Raw genomic sequence first — 24,984 nt, 5'->3', positions numbered from 1 at the left:
CCTTGTGGTGGTTTTGGTAGTGTCCATAAGTTTTTGCATGCAAGTGATGCACTAGCAAGTGTACAAATGTCCACAACCCAAATCCATTTGGGAACATTTTCTTTTTGGATGCAAAATGATCAAAAAGAAAAGAGTGACATGCATGCTTTTTTTGCGTCATTCTCCAAATACAAAGAGATGATTTTGCCTTACATTGCATGTACTCCATCACTAACATCTGACCTCTTTTTATAACTGCTAGGCGTACTAATATTTAATTAAGTTAAACTAACCCAGTTAACATTCTACTAACACCATTTTTGTGTCTGCTAAATAATTTTATGTTGCATTCAGGGCAATACTAACTCTGTTTCCTGGACTGTTCACTAACTCTCTAAAACAGCACTTCTTTTGGGGGCATGGAGTCCTCCAACTAACCATTTGGACAAAATAACTGTACAAAACAAGAAAAAAGACATGAAAAACAGACATGAAAATGGGTTTCTGGAAAAGCAATAGAGGAAAATAAAGTCTCTGGTGGAAAGAAGGAAAGGTAATTTGTATTGCAACATAGGCTGAGTATAGTGTTTCCTTTCGCTGTGCTTTGTTGTTTAGGTAACGATATCTGTCGACGGGATTCTGACAACTACGGGATATACGCAAGAAGACTACACCATGCTTGGCTCCGATGACTTTTTCTACGTTGGAGGGAGTCCTAGCACAGCGGACCTGCCTGGATCTCCGGTTAGCAACAACTTCATGGGCTGCCTTAAGGAGGTAAATGCCTCTCTTGTGTGCAATCTGAAGCTAGTGGGGAAACAGGGTATCACTTAAGGACTCAACAAACCTTCCTTCTTTTGTCCTTTGGCTTTTTGTTGTCCTCACATGCACACACAAACAAACTTTATTTTGCCTCCACTACCCTAAGCTGAGGACGTTTCTCAATGTCCTACACTCCCTAGAGGAGCGAAGGGCTCAATTCAAAAGGATCAGTACCCACTCTTGTGCTGTTTTGCTATTTTTGGTACACATACGCTGGTTAAAAATGTCCATCCATCCATTTTCTATTAGACTTGTCCTCATCCTTATCCCTGCTGCTGAATTTGAGTGAGAGGCGGGATCGTCAGCCAATTACAGTAGTTAAAAATGTAAATACTGTAAATGTTTAATTTAAAAAAACATTAGGTCAAAAAAATAATTGTGTCCCATTCTATATCATTCTATATGTCCATTTGGATCAGAGTTGATATTTGTTCTGCCACGATGTTGAGTTTTATTTTGATGAATTTAATTAGCAGATAGACTAATCAGGGGAGAGTAAGAATTAATTTATCCTCCGTAAGGATGATAATGTAAGCCATTAATTTTCAACTGCAGCTGTATTGTTTTAATATGCTGCTTAATAGAGTTTGTGACCTAATGCATTTATTTAAGAAAACTTCAGGGATACATAAAGATACCTGCCAAGATAAGCTTTATAGGACAATGATCCATGCATGTATCCTTTTTACTGTTATTGCTTTATCTAAGATAATCTAATGTACCTGTATGCAACAGAAGGCCATAGCGAATGGGAATTCGTTAGCTCTTTTCCTACTATTAACGTTAATTGACGTTATCGGAAATCCCAACGAGTACCGCCATCAATGTTAGTTGACGTCAACTACGCTTTTGTTTTTTTGTTTTTTTCAATGGGCAGTGTAAGTCTTGGGCAGCTCTGGTTTTAGGAATAAGCTGAAAAAAAAAAAAAAAAAACACCCACTAACTATGGGCAACAGATGGCAGCATTGTATCACTTTTCAATGGGATCCCGTGGATCAAATGACATGACAACATGGCGGATCTTAGGACATACAACGAGGCTGCCATGTATGATCAAAGCATTTGTCACTTTAAATATAATTCACAGAGCGTCACTAAACGAAAAATATGACGTCACTGTTGTGCAGAAAATGTATCTTTTCACAAAAAGCTTGTTTTCTCCTTATTTTTTCCATTTTAGCTTGATGTTACTCAAATTACCTATTTTCAAATGGTGATTCCTAAAGAATGGAATAAGGTAGAATCATATATTTTTTTAATGAGAGAATGGAATCCAATCTTTCCAACACACAATATTCTGTTTGCTTTAAAAGATGAAATCGGCTGGCACTCTAGGGGTTGTGTTTTTGGATTAAGTTTGGCAATAAAAGAGTAAGAATACTGAAATATGAAAGCAGTCTACACTATAGGTACACTGTAACAAATTGACTGTAAAATTTACAAGCAATAACTGGCAAAAAAAGTTGCCAGCTAATTCTTGTAAAATCTCATTACGTTACAGTATTTTTTTTTTACAAGTATTTACTGTATATTAGTTACTTACTGTATTTACTTTTACAGTAATTCACTGTAATCTAGTTTACAACCGTTTCTTGTATTCTACGTAATTGACAGGAATACAGTATGTTGTTGTAAAATCCATCCATTTTCTTTACCGAGTATTCCTCAAAAGGGTGACTGGAGCCTATCCCAGCTGGTTTCAGTCAGTAGGTGGTGTACACCCTGAACTGGTTGCCAGCCAATTGCAGGGCACACAGAGACAAACATCCATCCACACTCACAATTACACTTAGGGACAATTCAGAGCGCTCAATTAACCGGCCATGCATGTCTTTGGAATGTGGGAAGAGACTTTTGCACCCGGAGAAAAACAGGCACAGGGAGAACATGGAAACCTTACCCAGGAAGGCCGAAGCCCGGACTCGATCTCACGCCCTCAGCACTGGAATGTGAACATGCTAACCAGTCAGCCACCATGTTTACCCTCATAAAATCAATCCTCGTTCTGCAGCCGAGTGCATAAATGAATGTGAGCTGTAAAGTTGCCTGTTTATCAGAGAAATGCGATGTGAAGACGATGCAGACTGCCTTCACGCTAAAATAATACTCTTATGACAATACAGGGTCCGCTATTTGCTTCTTCTCCTATAGAGATACCTGCCAAAATCAAACAATGTTTGCAGTATTTACCTGTAATCCACATATATACGTGACAAAACATAGTTGCAGTAAAATATACATTTTACCGCTAATGATACATCAAATTACTGTATTTTGCCCTTACCCATAATGCACTTCGTTTGACCCATAATGCATTGCTGTATACAGTTAAATACTGTAAAATTGAAAAAACAGAAAATGCTGTAATTTTTTGCTGTAGATTTTACAGTACAGAAATTTGTTTCAGTGTAGTCAGTTTTGTTACTTTGATGGTTCTACTTCAATCCCATGAATTTTATTTTTCGCTTCATGACGAAGCCGATGTATTGTAAAACACAACATCTAACATCCCAAAACTAATTAGATGCTACTGTCTCAGCATATGTGAGTTTTAATGTACCAGCATGTACCGTGGCTGAATGATGGATTGTTCACAAGAGAGTTGATGGAATATTATTCTGTAGTTTCCATGGCTACAGTCCTCATAAAACAAACACTCGATTGTCACTTATCTGCTTTGATGACAATCTAGTGTTGCTCTATTACATCAACAGGTACCCTTCACTTCATCAGCAATTAATTTATTACAGATTTAATAATGTCAATTCAGGGATCAGATTGAATAATCTGTTTAACTCATGATATAGTTAGCATAGGTTTACCAGCATTCTGGGGAGTTAAGGCAAAAATATAATTTTTGTTAAAATATTATAGGCCATTATTTTAAGAGGGTGACAATATTCACGTGCTGTAATTGACACAAAATAAGACACAGTGCTTTCCACAGCTGCAATTGGTATGTGGTTTGACCAACTGCACATAGCTCAAGGAGTCTTTTTGTGAAAATGCAGTGCAGATAAATTTGTCTAAATATCATCCAAACAGAAGTATTTCATATTGCTTTGGGGGAAATCATTTTCTCACATGCTCGGCTTGTTCCACTTGTTGTGGATCTTTTTTAAATGTTATTATTATTATTATTATTATTATTATTATTATTATTATTATTATTATTATTATTATTATTATTATTATTATTATTATTTCATTTTCTACCGCATAGCCCCTAACACTGTCAGCACTCATCAAAATACTGGAGTCAGACTCACCTTTGTGAAGTTGTTCAAATTCCCTAACGAGGCCAAGTCGTAATAACCCCAGTTATCTTTTAGTGAAACATCCTTCTTGAAAATTTGTTAAGTTTAAATTTGTCTCATTATAAAATTTAACATCATTAGACTGTACAAAGCAATCCTGTCATTACTGCTACTCTTACTCTATACGCTGCCATTATGCAGATTGGATAATGATGTGGTTATTGCTGTCTCTAATTTGTTCAAGCCCCATTACAGCAGCACTTTTCTTTCTCTAAAGTGGTCCTTGCAGTGCCCCCTCTTCACACAGTGTATTTGCCTGTCAGAGATGTTGTCATCAATAGATTGTTGATTTTCATTATGGGCATGTGTTAGCACCTGTCATCTTACCTTTTATAAACAGACACACACCACTTATAAACTGAACAATGACACTTAACCCAAAGGTTAAGTGGCAAAGCAGTGGGTGTTTATTAAAGTTGTGAAATGCAATTCATACACACTACTCTCAAAAAGTGAGCAACTGAAAAAGATATTCGGCTTTTGCCTGAACTTTCAGGATGAACCTAAAATGCTGTATAACCTAATTTCACCTTTTAATGCTCATGTCCAACCTTTCAATGTTTCAGTTGTTTTTGAACAGATTAATGTTCTATAACAAGGAGAAAAGGTGAAAAGTAAAATTCACAACAGGGGTTTGATACATGAATTGGCCAATATGTTTCTGGCCACTTTTATGCCTTTCTGTGACATTTTTAGTCAATCGCTGTTACAATTGTAATTGTACGAGGAAATATCGATTATCGGATTAAACTGCTCCATTTTAGCAATGAATTCAGTGCAATATCTGGACAAATGAGAATATTTACAGACAATCTTTCCAGGAGTTCATGAAGGTGTGGCACTAACTTTTGTGACACCAGTCCTGGAACTTCTCTGACAGGTGAAACAAATCAGCCAAAATGTTCAACTTTACGTGACATAGCATCCCTTAAACACCTGTTGAAGGGACTCATTAACCATTTAAACAGCGCATAGTGCTGCAGACTACTTCTACTAAGACTCCGTGTAGGCAACATCAGATCTAGTTTTTTAAAGCCGACTACAGAGAAGACGAAAACAAACAGAAAATAATAATGCTGCAAGGCATTCCAGTCTGCTGTGCTTATGAACTGAATTTGCCCGATTACAGTTTATTTCCAACTAAATCTTTCTTAAAGTAAGTTACATAGCTCTGCAAATGATACATCTAAAGTATTTACAAATATGTATGTATGGAAGCATTTGACTAACTACACTTTCTGTTTTTCCTTTTTCTCGTCAGGTTGTGTACAAAAACAATGACGTAAGACTTGAGTTATCAAGGTTGGCCAAGCAGGGAGATCCCAAGATGAAGATACACGGTACCGTGGCCTTCAAATGCGAAAATGTGGCCACTTTGGACCCTATTACCTTCGAGACACCCGAGTCATTCATCGTCCTCAACAAGTGGAATGCGAAGAAGACAGGCTCCATCTCATTTGACTTCCGGACCACAGAGCCAAATGGACTCCTCCTCTTCAGCCATGGCAAGCCAAAGCAGCAGCAGAAGGATTCCAAAAGTCCCCAGATCCTCAAAGTGGACTTCTTTGCCATTGAGATGCTGGATGGCCACCTGTATCTTCTGCTGGACATGGGATCAGGGACTACAAAGACCAAGGCAGTCAACAAGAAGGTCAATGATGGCGAGTGGTACCATGTGGACTTCCAACGAGACGGCAGATCTGGTAAGTCCATTTTAAATGAGCGACCCTTGATCAAGATAGCAAAATGTTCTCGGAGATACTAGCATGTAAAATAAAACAATTGGTAAAGAACCAAAGCTAGGTACAGCCTAGATCAAGGGTGTCCACACTTTTTCCTCCGAGGGACACATACAGAAAAATCGAAGGACGCAAGAGCCACTTTATTTATTTTTTATTTTATTATTTTATTTATTTATTTTTTACTTCCATTTATCAAGCACAACCTTTTTTTTAAACTACCTACACAGCTTTCTATGAATCAAATAGTAGTGGTGTCCATACTAAGGCCCAGGGGCCATTCGTGGCCCACCATCCACTTTTAAGCGGCCCGCAGCATAAACTAAAAATTACATTTGTTCCTAATAAATTTGTTTTTTACACTGTATAAATAAATATGCAAACAATGCTAATTAACTATTTACAATTAAACAGCATTTCTGTTCGTAACACTGTGGTGAATAAAGATTAATTTTTTACATGCAAAAATGGTTTCATTTCACTTTCTCCTCTGTATCAATAAATTATGAAAGTATCACATGAATGATTGCCAAGTAACAGCTTTAAAAATGGAAAGTTTACAGATTGCTCCTGTTTAGGTTCTAAATCTAGAGATGGGATTTGACTAATGTTCAGTGCACGGGCTAATATTTTCTGGTGGGTTACGTGGTATCGACCACCAATCTCTTGTAAAATCCTAAACTATTTGCCTTGTAAAAAGCTGTTCAGGTCGCTGTTTTTCCAAAATAAATAATAAGAAGAAGAAGAAGAAAATACTTTTTTATATTATATGAAATTGCTTGATTGACTGATTATGGTGTACTTGAAAAATTTAAAAAATTAAAAGAAAAATGAAAGTGGCCCTCGCATCCTTCAGTTTTTCTGTATGTGGCCCGCTGAGTAAAAAGTTTGGATACACCTGCTCTACAATATATAAAACAAATATATTAGTAACAGATGCAATTTTCAGTATAATCTGCGGGGCACTTAAAAATGGATGGACCACATATGGCCCACGGGCCATAGTTTGGACCCCACTGGTCTGAGAAAGTGCAACGAAATCCAATATGTCAAATATTTATGTGCATTCGTTTAAGCAGACAGTGTTTGTCTATTTTTGTGATTAGGCTATCTCGCCAAATTTTATTAGTATGTGCTTCAATCAAGCCATTGCAATGTCAGGCTCTAAATTGTATCTAATTGTTGACGGTTTCCACTTCACAACTCAAAAGCTGAAATGTAGAATTTATTAACCAAAGCAACACTGGGTTTTGGTCCCAAGTAGAGCTAAAATGCACATAATTGTGGGTTAGAATTTTTGCATTTATTTATTTTCACACTTTCTTCATCCCTGCATAGCACTGAGAAGGCCTAATATCTCAAGAAGTCAAAGCCAAAGTCTTTTCAAATAAAATATTGTAGCTCTTGTTAATGGTGGGTCAAAAAAAGACATTTCCTGCCTTAGATGGTGCTCATTATCTGTCTTGTCCACACATACACGCTACAGAACATCTTGTTGAGCTTTTTCTAGTCACTGTTCTGTCTACCATGTCGAAGTTTCCATGGAAACAGGAGGTGGCCTCTCCCAGGACCAAGACAGTTGCTTCACTGTGCTGTGCTGAGATGTGCACTAATGACATTTAAGAATAATTTATCTTGTTTTCATCACATTCATAACATCAATTTTCCCATGCTAAAAAAAAAAAAAAAAGGACACAGCATTCTCAAATTGCCAATTGAGAAAACTCACAGAATGGTTTGAATGAAGTCTCAAAGCATCCATGTTTTCAAACCACATTTCCAATTTACCAGTGCTGGTTCATCTTTGAGTAATCCTGCAAGTAAAAAACGTCTAAGCATTTTCTGTCTTTAGTTTCATTTGAACTGGAAAATAGAAAAAAATATATTGTTTGATAAACTGCTGAGTGCACTGCACCTCAAATGGAAGCGTTACAGTTTGGTGGGGACTTTTTCATTCATTCAGAAAGGGGGGGTTGTACTTTCACAGGATACACGTACCTTTCATGATGCGCTCACTTGTACTGTGAAACACTTTACAATTCTGAGATCACTTTTACTTTTTCTTAAATGAAAGTTACCTTCACTTATAAGGTATCAATACTAAGGGTGTGTTATTTATCATTGCTTATTATTAATTTCATTCTTTTTAATGTAAAGGTGTCTAGTTTAAAGTTCAAATAACTAATAAGTCTTCGGAGGTTTACTCTTTTACATATCCTTCATAAAAATAATAATGTCATTTGTTATCACTAGTATGTTATGAATAAAGCACATTAAAGTGCTTATTGTGCTTTATTGAGATTAAAAAAAAAAGTCAAATCAAAAGTCAGATCAAAAATCGTATCTGTATCACCCATCGCTAAACATAGCTGACGGTGAGTATCATTTGTTTTTATTTGCTTCTACTGTATGTTGGTCCTCCAAAATATGTAATCACATGAAAATGTCCAATAGCGCAAAACATTTTGGGGACTGCTGCTCAATTGCGTTGGAAATATTTGAATAACTCTCATTGATTTATTCTTTGAAGAATTAATATTAATTATTACTAATGATTACCATTATACTAATTACTTTAAAGTGCTAATAATTTTGTGCTATATACTGTATGTACTGTATTTACAGTACATATAGGTATTTTTTTATAGGGATGAGCGAGCACTGATACCAGGTCTTGGTATACGTTTTAATACTTGCGACGGCATTTGTGGCTGTCTTACAATCGGAAACTAAAAATTAAAAGAATAGAAAATTGTCATTGGATATAGAGGTCTTTCTTTAAAATGATCTGTCATTATTTTTATTTAATTTTTTTTTTGGGGGGGGCTTATGTACCAATAGTATTAGTAGTATCAATTGAGTAGTCGCACTGGTATCGGTCTGAAAAAAAAAGTGGTATTGAACATCCCACGGCAATGTATTTAACACAATTTTAAAAATATGTGAATTCTGATCAATTGTTCTGGAAGTACATTTTTAGGTTGGCAGCTCTGTAATAGCTAATGATTTGCATAAGCATGCCCCCAGAAGCTTGCCAACAAATAACTTTTTTACATGTCTATAAGGCATCATAAAGGTTGGTAATATAAGTTTTATGGTAGTGGCCATTTGAGCCTGAAACAAATTAATGTACTCTATTAATGTACGATACTAACTTGTGATTAAAAATAAAATAAATTGAAACGAAAGCAACTTGAAACTCACAGAAGGAGATGTGTTCAACTTTAAAGGCTGTATGGTATTAACAGTTTTAAATAGTCCAGAATGTCTCCATTTTTTTATTTCACATTGCAATTTAATGTTTGATTAAATGAAAACAGTATTTTCTAATACTTTATAATAGTGCAGGGAGTGGGAGTAATAAAGCTGAAATGTATGGTAGAATTTGCTGTCAAATGTTCTTAAAATATTAAAAACTGAAGTGCAACGTAATTATCTGCAGCCGGCTCCTCTATGAGCAACACTTGAGCTGCATCCTTGACAATAGTGGATAATGATCTCGGCTGTATTCATCTAAACAGGCTCTTCCTACAGGAAGCAGATCTGTGAATGGAGTCCAGCTCTCAGACAGCATCTTGTAACCTCAATACACTAGAGATGCTAAGTGACACTCTTCTTTTAAGTGAGGGGTGCTGGGTTCAGAGTGGTGTCGGTCACAGATATATGGACCGCCACAACGTTGCCACACACACGCGCTAAGAATATGACCACGTACACACTCACAGAGGCAACACATCTCTGGAGCTCTCTCCCTACAGAGAATCCAATCACATAGAGAGATTTGGCCGTATCGTCCTAACTGGATTGTAGTAATCCCCGGTTTAACACATTTTGGGGATGTGTGAGTGGGGTTAGTAGGTATCATGCCAAGTTGCGCCTGGTTGCTGACGCAGAAAGTAGGAGAGCCCTACTTCTTTCGAGTTTAATAACAAGGGTAGGGTCAACGCTCCTTTGAAAATGAGTTGTAACGGGGAGCTTCATCATTGTTCACTAAGTTCTTTTTAAATTAAAAAAAAAAAATTGTATGTGGGTGAGTACGTGTGTGTGCGAGTGTGCGAGTGTGTGTGTGTATTCATTAGTTCACCTAAAACCTATTAAAAAAAAACATACCGTTCACCGTAACCGAACACTTCCAGCCAGAGTCGTGAGGCCGTCAGGAGACCCGAGGAAAGACCAAAGAAAAGAAAGGAAAGTGAAATCCAAAGTGAATTGTTCACTAAGTTCTACCTGGCACATTGTTAGTTTGATCAAGCCTCTTAGTTTATCCTGTGCTTGGTTGCTATTGTGCTCCCTTCATTTGCTTTCTTATCTGTCATTGTGCTCTCCTCCCCCATGCCCTTTATAGACATCTTTATCTCCATGTTCCCATCTTGTACGAGATCCATCGCTTACTCTTTTATGCTCGGCAGCATTCACACACGCACATCCCCGAACCCTTTTGGCGATGAATGATGTTCCAAACATAGTCCTAAAATGCGCGTATGCGTTACGGTCCTCATGCTACTTGCATAGCAATAGCACACGTCCCCACGGGATTCTTTAGTGCCTTCCGACAATGTAGCTCGACTGTGTTTACACACTTCCTTTACAGGACGGTGACAAGAAAGCAGAGCACTCCGAACCCATCTTTTAAATATGCTTACATCCTCTCCCACTCGCATCAATTTAGAAAGCCTACCCTTGGACAAAAAACAGCTATGTTTGATTATTCATGCAATAATAGCATTCACATGTAGATGTAATGGGTCGTAAAGAAGTCATTAGTCGGGGTGTAACAAAAAACAGTTTGAACTAGAAAATGTTTAATTTAAAAGATGTGAGTGCATCAAATCAAAATGAATCGAATCGTTCATATATCTAGATACATATCAAATTGCCTATTATTATTATTATTATATCATAGAAGAAAATGGCACATTTACATCACTGACAAGTTTTTTTTCGAATTTATCGAAAATGACAACAAAAAAGTAATTGTGTCTAACCCTCTTGAACTGAATCGTACCATAATGGATCGGAATCCCACTGAGTCGAACCGAATCGAATCAGTCCACTTTCAAATAGGGATATCCGATCCGATCCGAATATTGATATTGGATATCGATCCAATATCACCCCCCCCCCCCCCCCAAAAAAATAGCATCGGCTTATACAGGGATACTGATATTAGTACTTACTGTATATACAAGCAGTTGTTCCCACCATATACTGAATGAAAAAAAAAAAGATTTTGAATGTCCTGAAGTAAACTTGAATTGTTATTTTGCACTTCAGAGAGTATAATTTGTGTTTTTGACTCCATTAGGATTATTTCTCAGGGTCCTGTAATTTATTTATTTTTTTAGTCAACTGCAGTACAATCTCATGTTTGAGGTTGAATTTATGTCACCCGAATGTCTGAAATAAATGGGTCATATTTTCTAGGGATGCACCAAAATGAACATTTTTGGCCGAAACCGAAGCCGAAGGTGAGAAACGCTTTGTCAAAAACCGAAACGTCACAAACACAGTGCTTTTCTGCACATTATTGGACTATTGGATGTAATAATCTGGAGATGGAAGCTTTACTTTTGTTAACTTTTTCGAGTGTCGTCACTCGTCAACCTCAATAGATTTGGGTCGCTGCTGGTAACGCAATCCTCGTCTTGGTGAAATAAATACAGACGAAGGAACCGGCTATCATGTTGCTAATTCAACGGGGCTTTATGATTGATTGATTGATTGGCTTATTGGTCCCCATGGGGAAATTCATTTTCACTAGACTGTACCGAAAGAAGACAACAACTTTACATGCATCACAGACAGATGGCAGACATACTGTTATTCGCATTTCAGTAACCAACAATTTGCTATGACACTTTAGATGCAGAATAAAAAGTTTGAGCCACTACACGCACACACTTGCCTTGTGTTGTCTTCCTAGTCCTCTCCTCTCGCTGGCACACACACCATCCGGAGATCACGATACTACTTTCTGCTAACATTTTGTGCCATTGCCATTATTCCTCGTCGCCGATTTGAATAGCATCGACCGGGTTAGCCTCAAGGCGCTAGATATCGGCTACTGCTTAATGAATTAACAGTGAGGTGGAACACTCACTCCGGCGTTTAATTCATACATGCGCTTGCTTGAAGCAGTTTTTTTGCTTGCGTTTCCACAACATACTATTCCGGCCATATTTTTTCGGCTCCAATTTTATTTCGGCCGAATGCCGAAAATGCATATTTTTCAGATTTTTGGCTGAATATTTTTGGTGGCCAAAATTTCGATGCATCACTAATATTTTCTTATGCCTACTGTTGCTGACTATTGATATTTGTTTGAAAAGTCTCTTCTAATATTTCATACTAAAAATGACGAAAAACATGTATCATTCCTGCTGATATTATATCAGATCGATATCGGACAGTATTTGAGAATGCAAAATCGATATTGTATCAGAAGTGAAAAAGTTGCATCGGGTCACCTCTGCATTTAATATAACAGATAACAGGTATCGGGCCTTATTTCAAGGCATCGGTACTCGCGATACCTATATCGTCTTGGGGCGGTTTTGGAACTAGAAATTAGAAGATTTTTCTTTTCAATTATGTCAATGTTTTTTTGGGGTGAAATGTTATGTCCCAAAAGTACATGTGGAATCGGGTATGACTACTCAACATTTGAATACTCGTACTAGTATCAGTCTGAAAAAAAAAACTGGTATCGAACATCCCTAATTAATGGATACTTTCTGACATTGCCATCTTGGCGTTGTCACACTGTTTAATGGGGCAGGGCACAAAAGTGAAGGGCGGATACACCCATCACTAACCACACTGACCACACTATTGTTGACTCTTTAGTTAAGTACCTGCTCTAGGATGAGGGAAAAGTTTCTTCACTAATGAGTTTGATGTAGTGTGCTCATTAGCTGTAACCTGAAGGGAGCTGTTCTGGCTGTGTAGCGCGTGGTCCTTGCCAAGTGTGCAAAACTTGGAGGTCGCAACAGATGTGGCTGAAAAGAGCAGGGGCAGTCCGTGATGGCGGGGAAGCGTTGGAGCAGATGTCCGGGGCCAAGACCCTGAAAACGGGCTACAACATGCTGGTGGGACCAGGTTAATAATTCTCCTCCTGCTCTTCCAATGTTCTCTTGGTCATTGTGTGAGAAAACATCTGCATATTTAACTATGATCATTACATGGCCGCAATAGGTTTACTAGCAGCAATTTAACAACATACTGTATTCTAATTACATATTTATCACACATGCAGTTAATACAATACTGTATTCAGAGTCATGCATGCTAATGATAGGTGTAATAAAATGTGAAAGGCCCCATTTAATGTGTCCATAAAGTGCCCTACAGCCATGATGAAAATTAAGGCGGGCTTTAGGGCTTCCCAATTTCCCAACCCAACACAAACATTTTGAGAAGAAAAGCAACTTAAAAGCTCTGCTCCCATTTCACAACAAACAGTGAATACATTTGGCCAGAAGCAATAAACTATTAGCCCTTCATATCTTCCTTTGCAAGCATCTGCCACTCAAAATGCAAATTATTATTTTATGGCAATATTATTTTGGAGCATCCTTAGCCTATTTCTCTGCTGCTTTCTCCAGGCCGAAACCTGCTGTGGAAAGTGAATGTGGCAGTTATTAATTAAAGATCCACAATGGCACCTAAACTAAGAGTAACGGATCCATGCACAAATTAATCACTCGATCCAATTTCCACACTAAGGCCTTCCTTTCCTAAACTTTACAGTCCAGTCATGTCCGCTGTTGTTTACCGTTCTCCAGATCGAGAATTAAACCTGAATGAGAGCAATAAATCATGGTGGAGAAACACACAAACTCTTGTTGCAGGTTTATGTTGGAGCGGCAAACAGAAGGAGAGACTGAGTGAAAAACGCTGCAGACCGTTAATCAAGTTCAAAAAGATGGCTGCAATTTTTTTTTTACGACTGGCTGAAATGATTGAAGGGGCGCCAAATTTTTATTCACCTCTTCGCTTGCTCACACACTTTTTTTTTTATGAGCAGTCCTTTAAGATAAATGAGATGTATTATGAGGGATCCAGGGAAAATGGAGAGGAGGATGCTAGGGATCCGGGATTAAGCAGCTAATAGACTAGCTGCCTTGTGATTAATGTGACTTATCAACATTCATCAGTTTTTCTAAATGAAGAAAGCCCTGACCCTGTCTCAATAGATAACACCAATTAGGCTAACTTCTCAATTGGACCATCTTTAAATGAGTTTTCAGAATTTTACACCTGATTAAAGAATGAGAGAAAAATATCCATCTGTCTCTGTTTTTAGGTACCATCTCTATCAACACCCTCCGAACTGCATATACAGCCCCTGGAGAAAGTGAAATTCTGGATTTGGATGATAATCTGTACCTGGGGGGTCTGCCAGAGAACAAAATGGGCCTGGTGTTCCCCACTGAGGTGTGGACAGCTCTGCTTAACTATGGTTATGTCGGCTGCATTCGGGATCTATTTATTGATGGACAAAGTAAAGACGTGCGGCGCCTGGCTGAAATTCAGAAGGCCGCCGGAGTCAAGCCTTCATGCTCTAAGGAGCCTCCCAAACAGTGTTTGAGCAATCCATGCCAAAACAACGGCATCTGCAGAGAAGGCTGGAACCGATATGTGTGCGACTGTTCTGGAACTGGATACCTGGGCCGCTCCTGCGAAAGAGGTAGGACGTCCTTCCTAGCTATGGTTGAGCTGTTGTCAGCACTGCACGCTGACCCAATTCATTTTCTCTGTCAGGGTTCAAAGACATTTTTTTTCTGTGATGATACTGTTTTTTTTTTCTTGTTTCCAAACTATTATTCACCCACCTTAATAATGGAAATTTAAATGATTAATTAAGGGCAAGGCAAGGCATCTTTATTTATATAGCACATTTTATACACAAGGCAACTCAATGTGATTCCCACAAGCAAGGACACAACAACTAAAGGTGTTTAAAAAAACAACAGCTAACGACATTCAGAAGCAAAGAGGGGGCAAACACGTACATTGACAACATTAAACATATAAGCAGAAGACTTTGAAAATATTTAAAAGCAAAATGAAGAAATAAACTTGGGTTTCTAAAAGTACTAAAAGACCATACTGTGAAATTGATTTAAAAATGATTTTAAAAAATTAAAAAAAACTTAATCAAAGGTATGGAAGAAAACCAAAGTTTTCAGCCTGAATTTGAAAGTATTTAAACTTAGGGCTGGCGTAATTTCTGTTGGCATCTTATTCCATTTGCGTGCAGCATACCATCTAAATGCTGATTTACCATGTTTGCTTTGACATTTGAGCATTTTCAGTTAAGTCAAGTCAAGTCAAGTTTATTTATGTAGCCCTTAATTACACAAGAGTCTCAAAGGACTTCACATGCCCACAGTTGACAAATATTCAATCAAAAGGGGAAGGCTACAGCTGGTCTTTGCATGCTGTGTCTCGACATAATTCTGTCGTGACATTGTCATTTCCGCACTTTAAAATGGTGAGATCCAGTGTTGTGCTCGTTACTAAAAAATAGTAACTAGTTACAGTTACTAGTTACTTCACTTTAAAAGTAACTCAATTACTCTGATGATTACTTAAGTAATGTGGTACTATTAAAAGTAACTCTTTAGTTACTTAAAAAAAGAAAAAAAGAACATGCACTGTTCCTTTATGCTCAACTAAAGTAAAGAAATGAGCGTATTTCCACATCGAAAAACTTGTCTCGCCTTGACTCTCCTTGGCAATTCATTGTAAACAGGTCTCAGTACTACTGTACACAGCAGCCATCAATTCATTATTTGATTCTTAACCACTTATCCTCATGAGTGTTGCACATTTAAATAATTAAATTAAATAATTTATCAAGTGGCTGTAACTGGGTTACTGTATTTAAAAAAAGCAATGTGTTAATATTAGTTATTGTAAAAAAGTAACAAAGTTACAGTAACTCGTTACTCATAACGAGTTACTCCCCAACACTGTTGAGGTCTTACCAAGAGCTTATCTGTGATGGTAGAATTAGTATTTAAACCCTGTTACTGAAAAGAGCTCAAAAAAAGGAATACAATGTTGTTGTTGAAAGGAAGTTACAACAATTTAAAGACTTCACAAAGAGAGCAAAAATGACCCCTTCTTATACAGTCAAAACAATAGACTGTCCTGTGATGAATTTTTAAAGGGACATTCAGTGATCCCTAGCGCCATTTACTGGTGAGCTAATAAGTGATTCATTTTAAAATCAATTGTATGCAAAAAAATATGTTATGTATAATTAATAATTATATTCCATGGCTGTAGTCTCACCTTACTAGAGCTGCCATGTTTCGTCATCATCTTCCTGCTACGGATCCCCAAAGGACAACTTTGCGAATGTTAGCCCGGGTGGTGCTTACATCGAGTGTCGGACCCAATGGGTCAACCACAACTTACCTTCCACAGCTGGGGCCTGCGGGTGGTCCTCACCGACTCCCGTGATTCGGGCCCGTCGCTTGTCACTTTCTGCTTTGCTCTCGCAAGCTTTTACTGGCTTTTTAAAAATGTTTACTAGCACCATCCGCTAGCCGCTATTGTTAGCCACTCCAGCCTATGGCGCCGACTAACTCCCTCTAGCCGCTCTTTTTAACTGCTCCGGCAAATTCCTGCTAGCTCTGTCTTTTCGGCATTGTTCGCTTGTAAGCTATTCTTTGACCAATAGATGGTGCTAAGGATGACACACTGGGTCTTAAGAAAATGAATCTGAGACTTTGAGTGCTCAATTTTACAAGCTATTTTGCCTCGGGATTCTCACACCATCGCTGTCAACAGACGACGGGCATTATAATCTCGTAGGAGGGCAACTGACCTGACATCTCACCTGGGTCTTGCGAAAATGATCGGGCAAACAGAGCAAGAAAGATATGTGCGTAATGAAGACGACATTTTGAAAAATACGTTATTATCAACAATAAATAGTCTGATCAACAATTTTGGCATCATATTATTTTCATTGCGCAAATCATATTTAACCTAAACATTTGTTGAGATATGTCAATATAAAAAAAGCCCCCTTTCAACACTTTTTTGGGGTTCAAAGATGACTTAATACGCCCTGCCTGCGAGAGACATCAAAGTACTGCTTGTAACTCTTGAAATGGTAAAGGGAATACGATTGAGGGGATTCCCATACCTATAAATTGACGTGGAAAACCAATTTTTAAGTAGCCAGAGTGCATTTTGGGAGGCGCTCAAACTGACTGACTGAAAATGGTGTCATGACTATGGGCAGAACCGGCTTCATTGACACATCCTTCTTTATAAATAAAGTTTGATTGAGTTTGAAATCAAAGAAATACATGGGCGAGGTGTACGACTTGGGTAAGCAGAAATAGTGTAGTATATGTACGATATTTATGCTACTGTACAGGCAACAACAGCATATAATTTATAAGGGTCAGACCACTGTCTATGAAAAGATGAAGATATTACATGAGGACCCAAGTGCAAACAGACAGATTTCCACAACAAATGAGCATTAAATCTGTTGTGGAATTGACCAGAGGCGTCTGATTGAAACTGGGTTTACAATATGAGGACCACAGGTGTGAGATTCTGGCAGGTGAGAGGTGAGGCGAGCAAAGCAGAAGTACAGATGAAGATGCTGTTGCAGGAACTGAACGTAATATGGAATGCAGGTTCAGAGAAAACCAATGTCCAGTTTTTTCTTAGAGGGAAGCCTGGTGCTGTTTCCTTATTTCAATCCATGATCCTTATTTTGAAACATGGGCAAAAACATTTATTTGAAGAAAATACCAATTCAACACACCACTGCAAGGCAGACAGAAAGAGTCAAGGTTTGTAGAATGTTGAGTGTGTAACTGTGTTGAATGGCAGGTGACTGATGCACTGGCGGTCATATCTAGCATGCACAATAGCCTGCAAATTGGCTGTCTTCTGCTAACCTTTTAACTTATCAAACCACTCGGCTGTGCCCAGAACCGGCTCAGAATACTCATCATTCCTCCTCCGAAGGAGACAAATATAAGATGTGAGTGAAGCCCTAAAGTTCGACGTCTTGACTGATTATGCAATGCTCTATAGGCTACAGCTACTACATTAAAACATTACCCACGCAGTACAAATGCTTCTACTGGGACTACTTTCACTTTTGGTTGTGTTATGGATCTATAGCTTTGATAAATCTCTCTGAATTAAAGAGTGATACTGTACGTGTTTGGGTTTCCCTGAGTGCAAAGCTCAGCAAAGTTGTGGCAATGTGTTTCTGCCTACATCAGCTTGTTGGCCTTTGACCAGCAGATTAGTCTTAGTCTGACCTGCTTGATCAAAATCTAGCTCGATCAAAACAACAACCATCTCCTTGTAAGAGGGCCAAATCCTTCTCTTGCTAAGAATGTCTGTAATTGAATATTTTGGCTTATTTATGTAAACAGGTTGAGCAAAATTAAAATGGATTAACAGTAGAGTTTAGATTTTTAAACATGTGTATCTTGCAATACAATAATCTGCTGAGACTATGAGTGTTTCAATTCAAAAGTTTTTTTTCCCATTGTATGTTTCTCTTATACATTGATTAGTAGCAAAAAAAAACACTGGGAAAGAGGATAATTAACAATAGCAACAATAATGCTGTACAGAAGTTTTCTTCTACATGTGCAGAGCAATGCATGTTAATGAACAAATTATATTATGCATAATCAAGGCAAATGTTGAAAAGAGGTGAAGCATGTGACAACGTTATCATGGTGCAATGCACCTCAGGTTTCATTGGAAACCATTCTGCATCGTTATCATACGTTGCATGACAACATGGGTGTATTGTCACTTCCAGGTCAACGGCAGAAAAGCCTGATCTAGCATTTTGTTGCAGCGTTTGTGATATAAAGTCTCATTACCTATGGATAATCCAATTTAAATCTGGTGTTATCGTTATTGCTGTTGTTCCTGTATTTCTTTTCCCATTTGAAATACATTCAATATGTAAAGCAAGGTGACGTTGTGCTGTTGAGGTGTGGCTACTTTGGGAAACTTCATTGGATAGGGGCACTAATTTAGGGTGACCATATTAAAAAAAAATAAATAAATTTAAAATAAAAAAAAACACTAGACAAAGACAGTATAATTTCTCTGAAAATAAAATGTACAATAGTTTCTCACCAGGAACTATTTATAAAAAATGTCATCTCTGGTCAATCTGATAGTAACCGGTGCTTGTGTTATTATTTTAGGTAATTCTAAATGGCATCTAGGGTGACATTATCCAACTATTTTTTTTCGATCCCGGCAGCTATTGGAAGCTGACTGTGTCGTTTACCTCATGCAGGTCCCACAATGTAACACTGGAAAAGCTCAGCTTGCGCTGGGTGTAATCGGCGACCACAACATTAGGCTAGTAGGACTACATTTCCCATGAACATTTAACTAATGCATTTGATGCTACGGCAGCGCAATATGATATACAGTATTTAATAGAAGTGTTTGTGAAGGATCATCCCTCGTCTCTTGAATGTGCCAGTTAAGCTTTGCTCTGATCTGCCTTTCCTCTGCACGTGTGCTCCACTTTTGATTAATAAGATGGCAGGAATACGGGTATTGTACATGCGGGAAGTGGAACGGCCACTGGATACAGATGATTTTCTTACTTTACTTGTGGAAGATAATTACTTATCTGGAGAGCGTTATTTGGGTTAACAAAGGCAGAATCCGCTCTGACTTCAATGGAAAATTCAAGCAAATGGAAAAGAAAGTGCTGCATCTTCACAGCTATTAGTTTATTGTCACAGTTAGTCCTTTTCTTCTCACATTCAAGTGTCTTACTGTGTTTTGGCCGGGATGCTCATCTCTCATGTGTTCTGGCTCTGTCTGCTCAGACACTGGCATTAGTGTGTGAAGTGAGTGGGAACAGTGGTACAGAGGAAGTGCCCTGGCCTGCTGCCAGCTGTTTTGATGGCTCCAGATTGCCATGATGCCGGTCGGATGCAGCAGGCACCAGTAGGCAGAGGATCTGTCAAAAGAATTACCCCAGCTCTCACTTATCCGAGCATGGTGTACCCCCCGGTGGCAAAGTACAGCAATTACATATGGTGTAGGAGGACGACGGCGTCAACGCAGCTGCAGGAGCTGGGGGTGGGGCTTGTAGAGTGAGGCATGAAGCTATTTGCCCTATTTTTTAGAGATTTTAATTATGCAGACAAAGCAATTTTGCCCATGCATCCCAAATGTCTACCCCTCCATTGTTAATCCAGTTGCTAATTAGCCCAAATATTAGTGTAAGGCCAAGGCAGGCTACCAGATGGCTTGTTGCAGGACGTGCAAATATTCCCTAATGAGATATGACATTCTGCATTGCTGAGTGTAGCAAACATCTGCATTCAATGTAGGGTTTTGATCAATATGCATAGTGTGTGTGTGTGTGTTAAACACACATTTATATGTACAGTAATTTGCAGTTAGATGCTGGTCATACATGGTAAATTACTGCAGGACTTGAATTTACTAATTTGGAATGCAGTACACAATGATTTCCAGGTATGGATGCATTAAATTGCAAAATCTATGAGTTAGTTATAACCATTTTTGATAAATGAACCTGCCAGAAAGTCCAAAGGTGCAAAACAATTTAATGCAACATATTACTAGAGGTGGGCGCGTCAGTAAATGTTGCCGATCCGTCATTCGGCCGGCATCATCAGTCTGTCATTATTTTAAATCAACTAAATCTGTCATTGTCAAACCGTCACTCCGTCATCGTTATTTTAACTGTGTCATCGTCATTAGAACCGCGCTTCCATTGCTAAATTAAAGTCTGTCACCACAATCTTCAGATAGACCGTCAGATCTTCTTCTTCGACAAAACGCGTCGGCAACAGCCAATTGGTGTCGAGAACACAGTACCTACCACGTTACTTACATTCACAGCACCTCATATTTGTTTTATTGCTTATTGGAGAACACTGTGAAAACTAAACAAAGATATTCCATCGTATGTACAATAATCTCTTTGACTCAAACATTTAATAAACAAACAAAATATAGCAAACCGTGTGCGCCTTGTAAACCAGTAAAAGATAAATTGAACGTAATAATAGTCCATCACATGAAATGTGCTCTCGTCTCTCTTTCTCCAGCAATCTCTCTCCGTCTGACTTTGCCACGCCATCCGGCATACCAGACTCAAACCGGAAGTAGTTGGTCATAAAATATGCTCGAAATAAATAATTTCATCAAGATCTACAGAAAACCATAATCATAAACGTTTATATTCAAATGAATACACTTACGCCCAATTCCCACTGACTGTGGAACGGACGCGGTGCGTTTTCCGTACGGCCGCCGCAAGGAATAGAAAGCATTCGAGTCTGCGTGTCAATTCACACCAGCTGCAGTGTGTTGCGTATGTGGTGCGGAACGGATGCGGAGCTGCGGAAGCAAGCGTTCTATTTTTTCCGGACACCGCATTCGAATTTTCATGAAGCGGCAGAAATTACACGAGACGGACAGGAAGTCGAGCGTCGGCATCAAGGTAGACCCGGTATATTTCAAACTAAAACCGTTTGCGAACTCGTTTTTGGGGGGAAGGAAGCTAGCTAACTACATCGCATGACATGAGTCGGACATTTAAGAGAAAAAAACGAGCTCAGAATAGATAATATAATTGATCATGTGAACCCCCGCGATCTTGTGGTCTGGCAGGTGCAGATTTCCGGACACAAACAGCTCCCACAACGCACGCGGTGTGAATTGCAGTCCGTGCGGCAGCCGTACGGAAAACGCACTGTGTCCGTTCCACAGTTAGTGTGAATTGGGCGTTAGACTCAAACATATGTTGTAGATTTGTTTTGTCAGCAACCCCACCCACCTCATGTTTCAGTCACTCATCAGCAAAACGGATGCACGACAATGATGGAGTGAAAAAAACTTTTCCGTCAGTGCTTATTCCGTCAGTTTTTCTAAGTCTGTCAATAACTAACAAGTCAGTCACAACGGAATGCCCGTCTCTGCATTTTGCTATGCAAATGAGCATACAGTGATAAGCCTATTTTGGCACGATCTAAACGTGGGTCCATATCATACAGTAATTATGAGTCACTATTCACCATGCTTAACTACTCAGTGCCTCTAAACCACTTATAATGTATGAGTATTTTGATTGGAAAACATGATGTTATAGAATAGGATGATAGAATAGGGGTTTCTCTGGCTATGAATGAAAATTAGATGTTGGCACATTCTTTCTTCATTATCCCAAAGTTGCTCTTTGTCCAAATTTAAACCTGTACCTTGTGGCAGTATTACTTGTTTCTCATAATAGCTCCTAAGAGAGTACGATAGCATCATCAAAGTCTAGAGATTGGGGATTAACTTGTAAATCATTAAAATAAGTGATCATTCTCTTTCAAGAGTCCACAAGGGGTGCGGAAACTGATTTTCCATCGTAGTGTAACTGTTGTATACATAGTTCTGATAACACATAAGATTAAAGTTCCGGATTCTTAAAGACACCAAATAATCTATGACGACAGTGTAGTAACCTAGTTTGTGTGACAAACTGGGTTGCTGCACTGTGGCCATGCAGAGACAAATTTGTGCCAACAACTGTAAAGATATGATACGGACTCTTGAGACAATCTGCAGGAATCACATCGTTTTGCAGAATTTGCTTTGTACATATTTAATCGTTAGAAGTCTCCTTATTTGATTGTGCATGTTCCAAGAATGCTGTGCTAAAGAGGACAGTGTCTTTGAATTATTTATGTTGTCCTATTGTCATTTCCTCCTATTTATCCTGAACATATATTTTCCCAAAGCCTATGGCAGTTTTTCTCCAGCAAAATGTAAATTGGATTGGACCTGGTGTCCCGGTACCTTGGCATGCACATCACAATCCCGTGACATGCAGTTGACAGCTCCCCTTCCTGCACAGCCTCTTCTCCTGAGGGGAGAATGGAAGGAAAAAAACTGTGTAGTGTCTGCCATTCCTTCCCCTTGTTAGTATCAAAGCCTAATTTGTCACATCACACGGATGCAAACACATGCTGAATCCTCTGAAAAGCACACACAACAATGGTGTTTTGTTGTTTTACATGAGGGAAAATGAATGCTTGGTTTAGTTTGGTGGCTTCCATCTGCCGAGTGACAGCCTCCTGTTGGGCACATTGACAGCCTCATTCTGTTCAATTTATTTACATGGAAGGGCCACGGAAAACAACTGCACTTCAGTATTGGATTGTTGAGTGGTGCTCACTTTGGAGGAGGCTGTGATTCACCCACATTTTACTCATACATATATTTTGACTTTTCTCATCTTTGCCTCGAATGGGTAATGGTTGAAGTGATTAAAAACACCAATTTCATGGTTCAAGTCACATATTGTTTTCAGCTGAACTCATTCAAACCCCAAAACGTATAAATACGTTGTTGTTGTTTTTTAATTAATATCAAACTCTGGTGGTAATCATATTAATTAAAAATGGAAACAAGGTTGTTTTTATTATTAAAGCCATTGCTGCAAATATTTTGGATTGAATGGGTTGTTGGCTTAGTGCAGTTTTATGTATTGTAAGATGAGGCGTATGGAATGGTGTATAGTAGCGGTGAAACAAGTCCTTGAGTAATTTGAGTACCTTGGTTAAAAAAAAAAAATGCTTGTATCATTTGTTCTGCCTCGGATACACGTTTATTTACGTGTAGGCCTACACTTTCAGGAAGAAGTTGTCAAACCAAATGCAGCATTGTTCATGTTATGCATGACAGCAACACAGTGAGAAGGCTACAAAATCAACATGACATTACCAGATAATATATGGACATCAATGCCTTAGTATGCTTTGTGAAATTGTTCTCAACAGTGTGTGGCAGCGTATCGGCTGACTTAACTTGTCTTACAGCCCTTACCAAAAAGTACTATACTTTAACTTTACATAATATAGAGTGTACTTAAGTATACTTTAAGTTTATTTTCAAGTATACTTATTCCTGCACTAAAAGTAAACTTTAAGTCCCAATTGGCCCATTTTAGTACACTAAAAGTATACTTAAATATATCGTAAAGTATATTAATAAGTATACTTAAGCTTACTTTCAAGTAAGCATGCTTGAAAGTATACTTGAAAGTATACTTATGTCCACAGCAAAAAGCCCAGTGGTTTAGTGGGATCAAACTGCCAAACACAGATGCCAAAGGTAACAACCATAACCACTAGGCTATCAAGACACATGGAGCTCAGGGCTTTACAAACAAATTCAACCTATAATTTCGGTCCGTTAGTGCCTTCTAAGTATGTATTACAGTATGTAAACTTTAAGTACTTGTATATGTTTCAGTTGGTTAAAATTCATTTTGGTGGGTGGTCATAAATATTTACTAGCCAATTTGGCTGGTAATGTAATGCCACTTCCACTGGACTGGTTCCGCACCGAATCGGCTTTGGTCGGCCCCCAAAGTTAGCGTTTCATTGTGGCAACAACCACAATGGTTCATCTGTGGTTCCTCGCCAAATTTATGTCATAAAAATGCAATAGGCTATATACAATAAATATAATAATGTTTTACAACAACACTGAACTATATTTACAATTTATTATGTACTTGTGAATGGATTTTTTTAATGATTGTGGTTGACGGGTTTGGTGGCTTCAGACCCTGTATGAGCTATTGACTCAAAATGGCGAGTTTAGTGAATGAGGCTGAGCTCTCCATTCAGCTGAATGAGCGCTGGGTGTGGGAGTAAGTAAATGGACTTTGCCATATGTTTCAGACTCAGTGTATTTAATATGACACATAACATGCTGCCATATAGACATACTGGTGTTACTTTATGTTACTTTATGTTTAGGGGCTTCAAAAAGAAAAACAAATCTGGGAAAATTTACACTGGGGAAAAAAATTGGCTGGTGGAAATTGTGTTAATTTGGCTAATAAAGCCCTGCTTACAAGTACACTTAACATTACAACAACTTAACACAATAAGTACAAGAAAAGTAACCTGGAAGGATACTCTCCTAATTTTCCAAGTATATTCTAAGTATATGCCACGGTATGTAAAGTTATATGTTTCGGTATACAGACGCTCCCCACCTTACGAACGAGTTACGTTCCGGACGATCGTTCGTAAGGTGAATTTGTTCGTAAGTTG

General features: G+C 38.4%; 1 protein-coding gene across 27 annotated transcripts in view; it reads left to right on the top strand.

Annotated features, from left to right (window-relative positions):
* LOC144061055 (neurexin-1a-like) overlaps positions 1–24,984 on the top strand; it is a 236,971-nt gene that overhangs the window by 91,027 nt on the left and 120,960 nt on the right. For 26 of the 27 annotated variants that reach the window (XM_077581088.1, XM_077581087.1, XM_077581100.1 and 23 more), the window contains 3 exons: positions 595–756; positions 5,380–5,821; positions 14,163–14,546. In XM_077581088.1, the coding sequence (XP_077437214.1) occupies positions 595–756; positions 5,380–5,821; positions 14,163–14,546 (988 nt within the window). Of the gene's footprint in view, positions 1–594; positions 757–5,379; positions 5,822–14,162; positions 14,547–24,984 lie in introns of those variants that run through there. The other variant, XM_077581097.1, reaches the window with a different exon arrangement.

Source organism: Vanacampus margaritifer, chromosome 12 (genome assembly GCF_051991255.1).
Source record: "Vanacampus margaritifer isolate UIUO_Vmar chromosome 12, RoL_Vmar_1.0, whole genome shotgun sequence".
Classification (NCBI taxonomy): Eukaryota; Metazoa; Chordata; class Actinopteri; order Syngnathiformes; family Syngnathidae; genus Vanacampus; species Vanacampus margaritifer.
Note: the sequence above shows the minus strand (reverse complement) of the source record. Positions and strands in the feature narration are given on the sequence as shown.